The following is a 16141-nucleotide window of genomic DNA, read 5'->3' as shown; positions in this document are numbered from 1 at the left end:
TAAAATCGTTTTTTTAGCCCGATAATAAAAGTTTTGGATGACGTCAATGTTTTGTAACCTACCCTCCTACTTAGGGTTATGTTAAACAGAACACTGTTGTTATATACCTTAACGACGGTATTCAAAAACTACAATGTATTATAACATAACTAAGTCAATGATGGTCATCACGTGGCTGATGTAAGTAGATACAATGAAAACGATATAAAAAAATATTTCGATTTTCTTTGTGACGAAACAAACGACAGGGATTAGTTCAACTTTGATGGAATACTTGGATTGATTCTAGAGTAAAGCCAACGTTTATGTTTTATATTTTAGTTCCCAATAAAGAACAAAGGCTACATTAACCTTCAGTCAAATTTGATTTCAGATGTAACATATTAGAGTCATATGATTTTAATAGATATGCCTTTTTCGAAGTTAAAATTTACCAGTGTGTACATAGTATCCCAATTATCTCATTTTGCTTAATTTTAACTAGTGTTTCTATAGTAATACTGATCTTTCTATGTATTTATTGAACTCACCATGCCAAAGCACAAAGAAATGCAAACTTAAGCTGGTTGAAAATTTCAATTCAGAAAGCGCCAAGAAAAACATTTATGTAGTATGGGATTCTGCAACCAGCGAGGAGATAATTGTGCTTGACAGCCATTGCCGCGTCTATCATCCAATTACCTAGTCGGTAGAGTGTAGAGCCTTGACACTTCTCTAACTGTTACACTATACAGTAAAGTGGTTACTAGAGTGATTTACTAATTAACTTCTAATTACTTCCTTGTTATGTCGAGTTTACAGGTAGAAGATTACCACCAATACAAAAAGAAAGAACGATTTAAAAAAAAATGTTATACCTAGAAAGTGTCTCAAAGGTCAAGTACAGCTTACCAACGAGGCAATATCAGCTCATGTAATGCACCATATATTAGTGTACTTTAACACATAAACACGACAGTTTTACGTACTTGATTTTCAAAAAATTGACATATAATCAATAAATGGGATGAGCGAGGAAGTCTTGCCCTGGTTTAGCTTCTACCATTGTTTATAACATTACATATTGCAACAGCAATATTCTTGTTTGATGTGCATGTCTTTGAGCAATTGGTAAGTCTAGAACTTTTAATGTCTAAATACAATGCTTATGCCTAGTCGACTTCGATAATGGATTCAATATGTGTGCAGTAATAATGATGCTAATAGTTCTTCAGATGATAGTATATATGATAACATCGTAAATATAAATGATGTATGATTATTTTAGTATTCGATTAGCCATAAATAATGGGATTAATGGGATTTATACTTTATGTATAAAATGAATAAAAAAACCTGATTTTTGTATACGTATTATAGCTGGAGTTATATCAAAATACACAATTACTGTTCTTTGTTAACCTTATCGGAAGCTTTCAGAGAGCGCTTTACTCATGTAGAATTAAATCACTCAAATTTAAACATGACGATTATTCTGAAGGACTTCCTGTCTGTTTTTACTGTTGTTTGGTTATGTACACCTGTGCAGGTCTAACACGTGCACATCTGGACGGTTCTGGGCTATTCTTTACAACTATAACCGAGCGGGTGAGATCTGGAAGAATTTCCGTGACTATAGTATTAGTCGGCGTGCATGGAAATACTTCAGTGCATATGTTAAAACCACAAAGACATGATCAAAGATAGTGTCCATTGTTATTCGTAAATGCTACGGTGATTTTACCCCTATTGAAGATTTTCTACTGCACTAATCACATTTCTGGTTAAATATAGAAGCACTACGGAAGTCTTTGAACGAAACTCGATTAAAAAGAAAATCAAAACATATCAGCTCTTTGTGATATTGCCGTAGAATATCTTCGTAATCTAAATATAAGTAGATTGTTTAACAGTTTAATGACTGTTTTCTTTTCGACCACGCCTGGTTCGAATCGTACTGACAGTTTACGTAAATCGGCATGTGATCATTATACACACGTGCTGCTTTTAAATGTTCGATAAATAAATTGTGTTTGAAAATAGAATCGTTGTTGTCTGGACTTTCCAGGCGGACACGTTCGATAAGTAGTATAATAATACACAAGGGATTTCAATAAGTATTTGATGTATTATCATAATAATCTTTTATTAATTTTGACACTTCAAAAGCAAAGTTAATGTTTTCGATTCAATATGTTCCAAAAAATTTCAAAATAAAAATTATATCTAGTTGATATGATAGAACCATGAACTAAGGGGAGGGGAAGGAAGCGTGGTCCTTGCAACCTCCCCCTACGTCATAGGTGTAAAGGTCAAGGTCATTCTATGATTCGCCCCATGACTGAAACGTAGCAAACCATATATATATTGGTGGTAGACTAATATCAGTCAAATTTTGGATAGTATTGTGGATTGCAAAATTGCATTGTTTCAAAAATGATAATAATATGATTTTGCCAATAATGTTTCAGAATATTCATTTCATGTGCATCACTAATCAGATTTGTTCAAATTAACAACAATTTGGAGAGATGATGACAATGACTTAATGTTTTCACTGAATAACCTTACACGAGAATACTTTGACACTGTTATTGTCTGGCATTCAATTTAACTTAGGCCTGATTAACCGTGGTTGATGCCGATTATAATTCATGTGAGTTATTGTTTCGAGCGTGTTCTCCACCAACATAAACATCCGTCAAGGAGTGTCCTGAAAAGTTGCGACTAAAAAGGAAATCATCGTCAAGGCCTAACTCATAAGTTACGTATTTTGTTTCTATTAGAGGGATATGACAAGACAGAAATTTTATACCATTGCCTTGACTTTAGGTCTGTGAACCGTTCCATAATTTCTACTCTTTTTGAATATTTACAGCTTTGTAACTGACGTAATGCTTAATTAAGATCTGTCGATATGTACCATGCCACACCCAACAGCCAACTAACGTTCCATTTCCCGAGTACCCTAAATAAAGGACCTTAATTAGTATTAATGTTGATCGACTTCCAACAATTAAAAACAAACATCTTTTTAGTTGCAAACACAGATAGAGTGATGTGAATACAAAAACAGGTATAGCTACAACTCCTGAATTATATAACGTATATGTACATTGTAAGAGTGTCTTTTTATTTATACTCAATGACGATCTGGTTACGCTATGAATGGTCAAGAAGTTTAGCATGATGTATTACGACTATAGTTTACGACTCAAAAAGCCGAATATTACGAATTTTAATATTTGCTTGAGACAATAAAATACATATACTTAATCTCTCTTTTCTTTGCAGAAGATCAGACGGCATCACATTAAAGGTCACGCTCTGGTGACCTTTATATCCTAATATATTTATTAATGTATTTTCTCCATTAGACTACATTAACTGAAACTATTTCCTCCCAGTATGCTCTTGACAAAAACAACACATATAATGACTATGATTTTGTTACTATGTGGTTATGTCGTCAACATTTGATTCAAACGTCTAATACAAGGCGAATTTCTTTGTTGAAAAATATCATTGATGAACATGTAAGCATGTCATGAAAATCCAAAAGCAGACGACATGCGTGGTCAATAGTTGTTGCATGTACTGCTTGATAAAGTGTTAGGTACACAGACATGGAGATCGAATGGGTCAGGGGAACTTTAAATAGTATCACCTAAAGAAACAGACGCTCAAAACAAGAGAAATTAGAAATAGGAAAGAATGACGGAAAATCAAAGAAGTCTGTAATGGCATGCTGCAGTTCGGGAAGCTCTGTATAACCTTCTTATATATTTATTGGGCAGTGGTAATGAATATTTTAGGCGTAATCTCACCTCACAACCTATTTTTATACGTAAGGAGCTATCCAGCATCTGATTTAAGTTGGAATGGACGGCGGGTATTCTATAGAGCGGCGTTACATAACATGGAACAGATGAAATATCAGCTGTTCCACCGGCTCTGATTAATTACTTCCTAACAGCCTGGCCACGATCCAGCATCTTTGCGGAACTTTTTATTTTGCGGGGAACAGGTACACATACTTGATAAAGTTGGTGCCCCATACCTCTACGCACATACACTTCGATGGATTTAACTCAAGTTAGTATTAATAATGTTGATACTGTAATATGTTCATAAGAGTTACCAAAAAACGTGTTTATGACTTATCTTATATGATACTTTTAACGAAAAGAAAAGTGACATTTTAAGAATAACAACTATTGTATGTATTGTATATAAGGTCAAACTTATATGACGGTCTTTTAACCTCTCGATGTATTTTCTGTTACTTTATTTTATAGGTATCTGGAGTGTATTTGTTTTTTATTGCGCTATAGTTCTGACATCGCCCAATGTTTGCTCTGAGAGCTTCCTCTTAACGAAACATGTTTCCCCAATTTCTTTAGGGTTTTACATATAGTTGAAAAGAAAGAAACGTTAGGGAAACTATGGGTTTTCATTACAGTGACTGGTGACGTCGTAATGCTATAATTGTTAATAATATTATATTTTAAGTGATGATTTTCAAACAATTGAATCTGACTTTTAAATTGATTATAATGCGCATGTCCAGTGTGTTCTGAAGCTGTCATTTTAACTGTCAGTGATCCAAACAGCGATATAAAGCAGCTGTATATATATAAAAGGTTCTCCGTGTACCAGGCACGGTTTGTGTATCGTCTTTATATAAAAAAACCCATACACATAATGTTGGCGTTTAAATGTATTATCTAGTTACCCCTGTTCATGCACTCTCTGGAGCATTAGCCTTACTGTTCTGCTTAAAGGGGTGTGTGCATATGTACGTATATATCAATATCGATTCGATCGGTGATAACATCAAAAATCACATTTTAATATGTATAAGTTTAGAAAAAATGAGATTTTACGTTTAATTTCAAATATTTAAAGTATGTCACTTCTACTAAATCAATTGACCAAGTCAAAGCTAAGTCAATGTTGGTATAAATGACACCCAAAACGTGACCATAATGACGTTAGTAATCCTGACACGACTATTCTGTGGAGTATATTGTCGTTGAAACAATTTTAACACAAAGACATCCAAATTGATTTCATAATGCAAATATAAGCATAATACATAAATTGTGCAGTCTTAACAGAGAATTTGAAAAAAAATATGATTTTCATTTTGTTCTAGATGGATTTTTAAAATGTGGTACATTTTCAAAGAAATGGAAACGTTTAGTAGATGGCCATGTTAAAAATATGAAAAGTTTCAAATTTGTGAAAGGATGAAAGCTGACAAAGATTTTCTCGTTTTGTTTCTTTTACATCAGAATTTAGAACCATATGCAATATGAAAACTTGCTTTACGTTTTCCACAGTATAGTTTATGCATTAAGAGAAAAATTTGCGTAGATTTGCGTGATAATGAAAATGCATATTTGTGCTATTTTTGTGGTTTTGTATAATGATTTCGTATTGCATTTGAATGTATAGCCACGCTGAGTACTTGCGAAACCAACTGTGATGTATTCCCAATACTGTGAAAGATATAGATTTTGTTTTTTTATCATAATTCAATGCCAAATTATCGTCTATTGCATGCTCCTATTGTTCGAATATTTAACTACCATTTATCTCAAAATGAACTGGAGAACTACATTAAATGCAATTATTATTGTTAACAAAACGTTCGTTCAAAGCGGTGTTTTATAACTGACCTTATTATTTAGGCAAACACTAAATCATATTAGTCAACAAAATGTGACCCATGCTGTCGAAAAAAGACGGACTGATGACGAACCATGGACGAATTAAAGATGATGATTGTGGGTTTAAAATTGTCTTTCAAGATCAGATAAATTCAATAAAAGTATTTTGGCGGCGTATCCACTGGAGTTGCATCAATGCGTAAATAACGACTACATGTAAAATGCTGCAATATTCAGTTTTCGTAACTTTGAATGTGACCGTTACCCACAAAGTTTTAAGTGTGACCGTTATCACTTTCATAATTTCTAATTAAGCAACGTCTATGTTTCTCCACGAGCAGATATAATGAATGAAGTATTTTATTTCAACAGTCATATATTACATATTAGTAAACGGGACAGTTTTGTGACAGAAAAAAATATTTATTTACAATTTATAACGTTTTAATGAATAAAATGTGACCGATATCCCTGCTGTCGAAAAATATTGTGTCGATGTGTTTGCATTATCCGAGCTAGTTTGACGATATCTAATTGTTTCACAGAGTAGCTAACAATACACTGTCTTTGACGCACGATAGGTTTAGAAGATGCATTGCTTTTATGTCATAATTTCAGCCGATTTTCATCTTGAAGCGGGCGTTTTTTCATTGTTTTTGTGTGCCCGATATCACTTCCAGTGACGTAGGTTGTGTAATAAACAGATATTTTTGCATCATAGATCACTTGATTTTAGCGAAGATTGGAGAATATATTCATACAATAATAAACACATTGTATATTTTTTAGTTCATTTGACTTTAGCGAAGATGGGAGAATATGTTCATACTATAATAAACAGATTGTATATTTTATAGCTCACTTGACTTTACCGAAGATGGGATAATATGTTCATACTGTAATAAACAGACTGTATGCATTATAGTTCACTTGACTTTACCGAAGATGGGATAATATGTTCATACTGTAATAAACAGACTGTATGCATTATAGTTCACTTGACTTTAACGAAGATGGGAGAATATGTTCATACTATTGTAAACCGATTGTATGCTTTATATATGTAGTTCACTTGACTTTTGCGAAGTTGTCGGCAATTCTGTTTATTTGCACGTAAACATAATCATCATACAAAAATGATTTTTCGCGGCTTTCGCATCAAACACAAATCACCCAATCAAAAACGGTATACTTCGTTATCACCGAGAAGTTAAATTGATGTCCTGTGATATTAGTTCAGGTTTCAACCGTATGTTTAATTACTGGAAGAGCTGTTTGAACATCAGGATCAGCAGAATGATTGATGTCTACCTGTTATCTAAGTCGATGTGAAGCACTCACGTAGCGGGGGTGAACATGGCGCCATCACGACAGCTCGTTATATTACTGTGTGATGTTGTTAGAATCTTCTATGGTCTATTGAATACAAATTTGAACACTGGAGTGAAGGCAGATTGTAGCATATGTAAAAATGAAATTTAATGTAACACACCATAGCAGCAAATGATTTAACTGTCTTAGCTCATTAACACTATTAAGTAGTAAGATATTGTATTGGGTTATTGGTTAAACAGTGGAGGATAAAGGTATTCATAATAGATAAGAAGGCAATCTTGGAAATAAATCTACTTAGCGATAGAATGAAAGGGATGCACGTGTTAGCTATTATGGTCTATTCAATAAAGTGTTTCATACTTAACTTCAAAAATCATTGTTATTTATGTACGGAAGAGTATAAAAGATCTATCAGTGATTTTATTATTTATTGCAGAAGTTTATGGGGAAATTACGGTAAGAAGAACTTGGGAGAAGGGCATGGCCTAGATTATAGACCTGATGAGGGAGACTGCTCTTTATACTAGTCGTTTATAGGTTACAATACCTGGCCAATGTAGAAATGAAACGTCTTCGATTAGAAAAAATGCATGCACGCGTTACACGTGGCCCATAACTCGCCAGCAATGTTTGTGTAAAGCTCGGGGAGATGGGGTGGGCATGAAGAGCACAAGTTTGGTTCTGAGACACACCATATGCATATACAGACTTTCATTCCATCTGGTTAGGTATCTCAATACATTGTGTATGACCAGCGGGGATCTACACCCAATGTATGGTGTACACACTAAACCGTTCTGTTTATAAGATATAGCGATATTAGTATTTATATTTCAGACACGAGTGATCACATCGTCAAATAAATACACATTAAAATGAAATAGACACACCAAAGTATTTTCACAAACTTCGTTATAATTATAGACACCACAAATCTCAACTTACTCCACCAAATCTTTTCCGCTGTATATAACATTCATCATAGGATACTCGCTAACGTCAACTCCGAATGTTTTCATATTATGACACACATGTCATCAAGATTTACTCTACAGGATAATAGATATTTGGCATCGTCTGTCAAAGGTATTATTTTCATAAAAACTATTGCTTATGAAAATATTGATGGTTTTAAAAGTTATGTCATAACGTGTGCCAAATTTGCATTCAAATGTGAAAATATTCATAAAGCAAAAATAACAATATCATTGGAATATTTCACTTACCTAAAATTGCTGCATGGATGTATAACCCAGTTTCCCACTCGCTTGTGTCGCATCTTCTCCCTCATTAACGAATTTCTATTTCCAAATAGTTTCATAGCTAATTTATTATCCGAAGGTTGGAAAAATGAAATGAACTGTTCTTTCAGGTAGCTTGTTGGACTAGTTTTTTGGTCTGTGGAGGATGTTTCCCCCGACCCTGGTAATAGTTCCTCCTTTGGAGTACCATACAAGGACTGCTCATCTCCTACAAAGTGAACTTTAATGTCATTGTTGTAGTTCATGTCTGGGCTCAGATAGTCACTGTATATAGATTCCTCGTCCGATTCTATGGTAATAGTGATGGAAGGATTTGTGGGACGATTCGGACACTTGGGTAAACACGGCATAGTTCCCTCAGCCTTATCGGAGTTCACACCAAGGTTCATACGTTTGAGCTTCAAACTTGGCACTCGTCTGGACGGCTTTGGGGGTGTTTGGGAACTTCCGATTGGATGTGAGCTCTTACGTCCTGCGCTTCCATTGGCTGACTTAGAAAACTTAACAGAGTCGGACCGGGTTATCTTTGGAGAGAGATGTACCTGTTGTAAGGTGCTCGCCTCACTCTCGACGACGCTACTCGTGGCTTCGCTTACTCCTTTGGATCGATGTGGTACGGGGGGAGTATTGCGCGGTGGCTCCGGAGCTCGACGATAAGGTGAGTTCTGGTTACTTGACGACTCCTCGTCTGATGAGTAAGAAACAGGCCGATCATGCTCCGATATATCGATCAGCGGCTGTGAAGAGGGGTTCCGAATGTTGGCCATTCTGCTGGTGTGTGCTGGTGGCACCTGTAACAACATCAAAGAGTAAGTTAGTTTCAGGTAAATAAAACGCATTATTGGTTAAACACGATATACTGTATTTCTATGTTTAGAGAATGTTAAGCACACACATCACCTCAGGTCTGTAAGTGCAAAGTTCAAAGCAGTAGCTGGGTTCTAGTTGTACAAAGCATTATTGTTCAAATAGAACAGGCTGAATTATTTCTCGTGGTTAAATCGTTCGCATTTTAATACACATGTAAACTGCCTCATCCACCTGGACAATCTTCCGGCTGGACTTTCTGTCAGATCGATAAGAAATCTCAATCGATTACACTCACATGTTTTTATGCCACGCTGAAAAGACATTCGTAACAAAATATCCTTGTATCTCGATAAAATGTGTTCCGTTCCTTTAACAAAAAAATACATCTCAACACAAATTGAATCAGGTAGCGTTGCTCGTCTACCGTTGGGCACCTTGGCAGGTGTAATTAAACCCCTTACACAGTCATAAGTGGTATCACCAAAGACACATACAGTCCTCGCCTTTATACAGACAGCTAGGGACGGGAGGGGATGGGCCTAGTCTACGCTTTACAGCTCTGCGCAAAGTAATTTACGTTGCTACATGTATTCTCTAAACGACCATTGAACACTAGCAAGAAGGCAAATTGAGAAAACCTAAGCCCGAGGGAGATTCTTGAACTTTAAATTGGAATTACAGCATTGCTTCGACGTCAGCAAGAATGTTTTTTCGATCTACATTAAACCGAATGACATATTAAAGCACGTGGAAAGGAAATAATTAAATTCGATGATGTTCATTAATGCTGTGAAGTTGTGTACAAAGTACCTTCCTATTCGCAACACATTATACAGTTTTAAATTTATCCGTGATTGCTAAGGACGGCATTCATAACCTAATGAACATGATTTTCAAATGTTAACTGCAATTGTAATGGCGTTTTATGCGTATGTTAGAACATAAAAGAAGAACGGTTATGTATAAATACGGCATTTGGCCTTGAAATCATGCGGTCAATACTTCAAAGGATTTGTCGTAAAACCAGAGGGTAACAGTAATGTTTTATCTGCAAAGGAAATAGAGAAATAGAGACAACAAACCTAATTACCACGTTTGATTTTATGTAAGTGTTGCCAGCTGTTCTGCGAACGAATTTTTTGTTAATGTCAGAAATTAACTTAATCTGACTGATGAAAGAAACATAACAGACATTTATACAAACAAATAATTTATTGCGTAGTCTTCTTGGTATTTTGTGGAAATCTGCTTTGAAATGAAAATATTCCTCAATGGTGGACGTTTTTGAAGTTCAGTATACCATTTTAGTTGTAGAAAGGCATTCCAGGTATCAGAAAACATGCGTTGTGTAAACATTTGGTCGTCCATAAAAGTCTTAAAGATAATACATTCTTAGAAATATATATATAATTTGAAACTGCAAAATAATCCTTTGAAAAATAATATTGCTTGGATGGTCGATCATAGATTGTGTGTTAAATTTTAATGAGAAGATTGTGTTTACGTAAGTAGACAATATATCTGGTTCAATTTACCGTTAAACGTATGATTAAAGTAATTCTTTATATCCCGATTGATCTGATCATGTTTCAGTTCTAAGCTTTGAGATGACAGAATAACGAGAAAATTCTCCTTTTGTCGCGAAGGTCATCACTGCGACAAAGACTATGATAATTGCAATTAGGAAACGTATTGCTTGGCTATCAAGGGACTCATTTCTAGGACAGGGATTTTCTGTGCCATGAGCACCTGTTTTGTCGAGTTCACCGGTAAATACGTGCAATATTAAAGATACTGTCCATGGACTAACACGAGCTATGGCCTGGTGTTGTTGACAAGATAACGTATCTTGCAGACAACCCGGCGTCCCCAAGGAGACGAGATGTAGACAGCGAAATGACGCGTTGTCATTGGATCATATTAATCTAATTAGTCCACTGGGTCGCTGTGGGGTTTATTGGGGTTTTTAATCCATCTGTCCATTCATACGACCGCTATACGATCACAAGACTACGGATCTACATACATATTGTCAGGCTCGGCTGTCTAATTTCCTCCGAATCGTTTATCCTATCAACCTCGTGTTCAGTTTATGTAAGAGATTTAACCGCGCGTGCTTCGACCGGCGCGTGCGTTGGAAACACTAATTAAATACTATATTATTCTACATATCCATTTAATTAAACAGACGACTTACAACAACATAGCAATAAACCTTATCTTGTGTTATTAGTGGCGGGTATTGGTTACCGGACATGTTAGCTAGGAGGATCACTATAAGGGCGTAGTAAATAGTGATACCGCACACTTCAATGTTCACGATTAAGAATTTATGTTCGACACAGGTTTGACCCAAAAGTCACATTACGTAATATATGTGTTAACAATACTATAAATCATACACTTTTGATATTTTATATCGTTATTGTTTTGTTTCAATATGTATTTTCGTTCTACTCATTATCATCAATGATATTTTACGGGAAAAGACAATGATTTTAAAACTTGTATCTTTTATATTTATTTCATTTTACATTTATATCAATATAATAGATCGAGAATGTCAGATTTAAAAAGAAAAATACACATGTATTTGAAATACATACATAAATGTACGTACATGATGAAAATTCATTAAATGATAAATATCTAGCCGTGAAAGTCATCGTTGAAAAAATAAAACAATGTTTGTGAAAATTTAATTTCATGTGAAACAATCGAAATCAAAATTTAAGAGAATAGAAGTTTTATATTTATCATTTAATGTGTATTTTATGTGTATGTGAGTACGAAGCGAGGCTACACTCATACCTACACGTGTCATACTGGCTGGTCTAGGGCAATACACTCGCAATGTCACCAAAGGTTGTATTGCATGGCTACCCGTGCAATACAGCCTCGTGACGTCACAACGATAATAAAATAATTATTTTAGGTACAATTTCATAAACTAGGCTGGATTTACTTTAAAAGATACAAACAACGGGATTTGCGTTGAAAATAAAATGTATAACGCAATTTTCATATAGAATTGACTTGCAGTCGCATTTTTTCGAATCTAATTCAAAATGGCAGAACATTATAGTAGAAAAACCGCAACAAAATATCGAGGATATATGAGCGAAAAATACTTTTTCGTACATGAATATGAAGGGTGGGGATATCCCACCCTCGGTATCACAAAAAGATGTAAAACTCTCGGTAAGCCTCAGATTTTACCACGTTTTGTGACCCTCGGGTAGAATATCCTTATATTATAATTTTGAATACTATACAGAGGTTTATGCCATTGCTTCCTTGGAGAGGAGCTACAAACATTTGCTCGTAGAAATCCATTGGACATTCGTTACTTTAATATATCTATCAGAATTAGGTAGCCGTTACACGTCATGTAATTGATCAAAGGGATCTGGAATTCAGACCGGATGTTGCAAAACTACACAAAGACCGCTACACATGTTTTTCCGCGATAATCAACTCAGGAATTTCATTTCAGATGATGTTATATTGTCTTGAATAGTGGAATATGATAACGGCGTTGCTGGATATTCTCTTTATGCTAAATCATTGATTGGGCTGTACAAGCATCGCAAAGATATCAAACACATGATGATCCAGAAAGTCATCAGAGATAGACCAAAAACGTTTCAAAGTCCAAGACGACTAGTACATATGTTACTGATGGATATCACCTCATTTATATAGTCTAGCTGGCCTTGTTTTAATATATCAGCACTCTAGAATTGAGATTCATCTCTTTGGAATTGAAGACAATAATCGAGTAGAGAAAATAGCGTAGCATCCTGTTGTTATTGTCTAAGAGCACGTTAACACGGCAAAATAAATGAAATGATAAAGATACACGATCATTTTATAGTAGGTAAGCTCTTGGAGTGTATCCGAGGAACGGGCCTTCAAGTGGTAGTTCTTTACTGTCTAATTGCATTGCCGCTTTGATGTATTTCTGAGTCGGAAACAAATTCTTATGCAATTTAGAATCGATCGATAACATTCCAATTAAAACATTTAAACGTAATATATGATAAAATTAGGAGTGGAAATTAAAGTTTGTGTAAATATTATCATGAGTAATCATTCATTACTTCATTTTCTCAATTGCAATATTTGTCTTATCGCATACCAATGCATATCAGATTGCACATCTTACAGGTGTATACATTTCTACCGCTCTGTAGAGCAAGTGGTGAATGGGAATTTGTTGTACGTTTGGCCTACTTTATTTTTATTGCTGCAATTAGATACATCAAGTCTTCAAATACTTAACTTACGCAAGGAATGCTACATTTGTATCTCATTTTGTTTACATATAACCATTACTTAAAGATGCTCCACTGCCGAGAGAGCATAAATTATACTTATCGTTTGAACAATAATTGGTGTTTAATCGTATTGTGTAACAAAACATAATATAAGATAATTTATTTTTCTTTTGGTGAATGCACAATCAGTACTTCATTCCTTATAGGACATAGTGTCACGGATTTTTTTCAGGACAGAATTAATTATTTTTGATATTTTTTATCTTGAAGTTAAATTAGAAGATCAAACTTTTCAATGGTGGTAATGCTGAAAAAACAATACTAATTCGTGTGGTCCTGTTATTGATATATACAAATTGTCAGCGGTGCAGCATTAACAGGGGAAACTTATGATGCCATCCCATGGTTTTGAGGATTTGTTTAAATACAGTCATAGTTAAAACACCGTAAAGGCTATCAACTGTTTTACTCACAATATTGTATTTACAAATTATGACTGACAATTTTTCTTATCTCTTTTCATATGTGATCAATTCATTCCGCATACATGATTCACATTAACAAATAAAACGTTATCTAAATAAGATTGGTAGGTGTAATCCGAAAAATAAGGATAGAAGGTGTAACCCGTCAAGTAAGGATGGTAGTGTAACCCGTCAAATAAGGATAGTAGTGTAACCCGTAAATAAGGATGGTAAGTGTAACCCGTCAAATAAGGATGGAAGGTGTAACCCGTCAAATAAGGATGGATAGTGTAACCCGTCAAATAAGGATAACCTAAATAAGAGGTCAAATAAGGATGGTAAGTGTAACCCGTCAAATAAGGATGGAAGTGTAACCCGTCAAATAAGGATGGTAGGTGTAACCCGTCAAATAAGGATGATAGGTGTAACCCGTCAAATAAGGATGTTAGGTGTAACCCGTCAAATAAGGATGGTAGGTGTAACCCGTCAAATAAGGATGGTAGTGTAACCCGTCAAATAAGGATGGTAGTGTAACCCGTCAAATAAGGATGGTAGTGTAACCCGTCAAATAAGGATGTAGGTACCGTCAAATAAGGATGGTAGGTGTAACCCGTAAAATAAGGATGGAGGTGTAACCGTCAAATAAGGATGGTAGGTGTAACCCGTCAAATAAGGATGGTAGGTGTAACCCGTCAAATAAGGATGGTAGTGTAACCCGTAAAATAAGGATGGTAGTGTAACCCGTCAAATAAGGATGGTAGTGTAACCCGTTAAATAAGGATGGTAGGTGTAACCCGTCAAATAAGGATGGAGTGTAACCCGTCAAATAAGGATGGTAGGTGTAACCCGTCAAAAAGGATGGTAGGTGTAACCCGTCAAATAAGGATGTTAGATGTGTAACCCGTAAAATAAGGATGTAGGTAACGTAATAAGGATGTAGTGTAACCCGTAAAATAAGGATGATAGGTGTAACCCGTAAAATAAGGATGGTAGGTGTAATCCGAAAAATAAGGATAGAAGGTGTAACCCGTCAAGTAAGGATGGTAGTGTAACCCGTCAAATAAGGATAGTAGTGTAACCCGTAAAATAAGGGTGATAGGCGTGCATTACGTTTGAAATATATTTCACAGATAAAAAAAACGTGTCGCATGATTATAGTTTTGCTTGAAATTTGTCTAAAAGAATTCTCAGTGATTACATCGACATTCTATTTTAAAGAGATGCTCTGAATATTGTTGAAACACGAAAAACCATTTGGGTTACATCTTCTTATAAATCGGTATAATGCGTTTTAATGTGAAAAAATGGATTGTTATAGCCATCTTACTCAAATACCTCTTAGCCAAGCATACCGACAATCACGGCTGACAGATCGATAAAGTTCCGATTACGAGCTTTTGTCACCCGCAGATCTCATCCAATAAGCTATAATCACAGATTGATTGTTTTCTCCGACTGCTCTAGATCGCACTAACACGATTAGCCGGGGCATCTTCGCGACGTCAGGGTACAACAACGGAGCGATGCACTTCTAAGATTTCTACTATAACCTTAGGTTGTCCATAAGGGGGTCGTTAGGTCAAATTACCTCATTCGCATAGTCACAATCGCGTTACAGTTTCGGACAAGTGTTTTTCTTGGGATTTCATTTGGGGCCTTTTTTAGTCATGTTTTATACGAATAGAAGTTGCGATTCCCCCTGTTTTCATACTAAAGTGGTCACGACATTGTAAATTGCGCAAGTACATACGGGTGTCTGTTCAGCCCACGTGAGAGTTCCATTTCGTGCTTATTGGTAGGAAAGTACAGAGTGACATTTTAATGTCAAATCTATTCTACTCTGTAGCATAACATCCATAAGAATTATCAAAGTGCTTCAACCTGTCGTCGGCATTTTCCATAGATTTAATTGTTTCATCTGTATTCCTTCAATAATTATAACGGTACCGTCGTGAGATAAAATTTGGGTCATTTTTGTTATTATTATCAAGGAAGATCTAAATATATTTCCACTCTCTGACATACAACGCATGTGTTTATTTTTTCTTGGATATCTGCCATGTATTAGCGTACCAATCTAATAAAAGAGTGTTGACGTATCCCTGGCCGCCTAATATTCACTTCGATTTTCTCACATGCAGATAAACATGTCCATGCGAATAAACCCAGATTTTTTTTCCATGAGGCTAAATTTAAACAACAACATAAAACAAAAATCCTCAAATTTACCCTTTGACATCGCATGGCAACGTAATGATACTACAATATAAATTACTTAACAGTGCAATATCATTTAAGCGCTACGACCATTTGTCCCATACTGACATTGATATGAA

The 16141-nt window shown here is 35.2% G+C and overlaps 1 protein-coding gene across 1 annotated transcript in view; it reads right to left on the bottom strand.

Moving 5' to 3' along the window:
* Positions 1-9036, bottom strand: part of LOC138333678 (potassium/sodium hyperpolarization-activated cyclic nucleotide-gated channel 3-like) — a 45320-nt gene extending 36284 nt beyond the window's left edge. The window contains exon 1 of the mRNA XM_069282207.1: positions 8216-9036. Within this exon, the coding sequence (XP_069138308.1) occupies positions 8216-9018 (803 nt within the window). The 5' untranslated portion in view covers positions 9019-9036. The remainder of the gene's footprint in view (positions 1-8215) is intronic.
* Between the last annotated feature and the right edge of the window lie 7105 nt (positions 9037-16141).

The sequence above is a fragment of the Argopecten irradians genome, chromosome 10 (genome assembly GCF_041381155.1).
Source record: "Argopecten irradians isolate NY chromosome 10, Ai_NY, whole genome shotgun sequence".
Lineage (NCBI taxonomy): Eukaryota > Metazoa > Mollusca > Bivalvia > Pectinida > Pectinidae > Argopecten > Argopecten irradians.
This window is presented reverse-complemented; position numbering and strand designations above follow the sequence as displayed.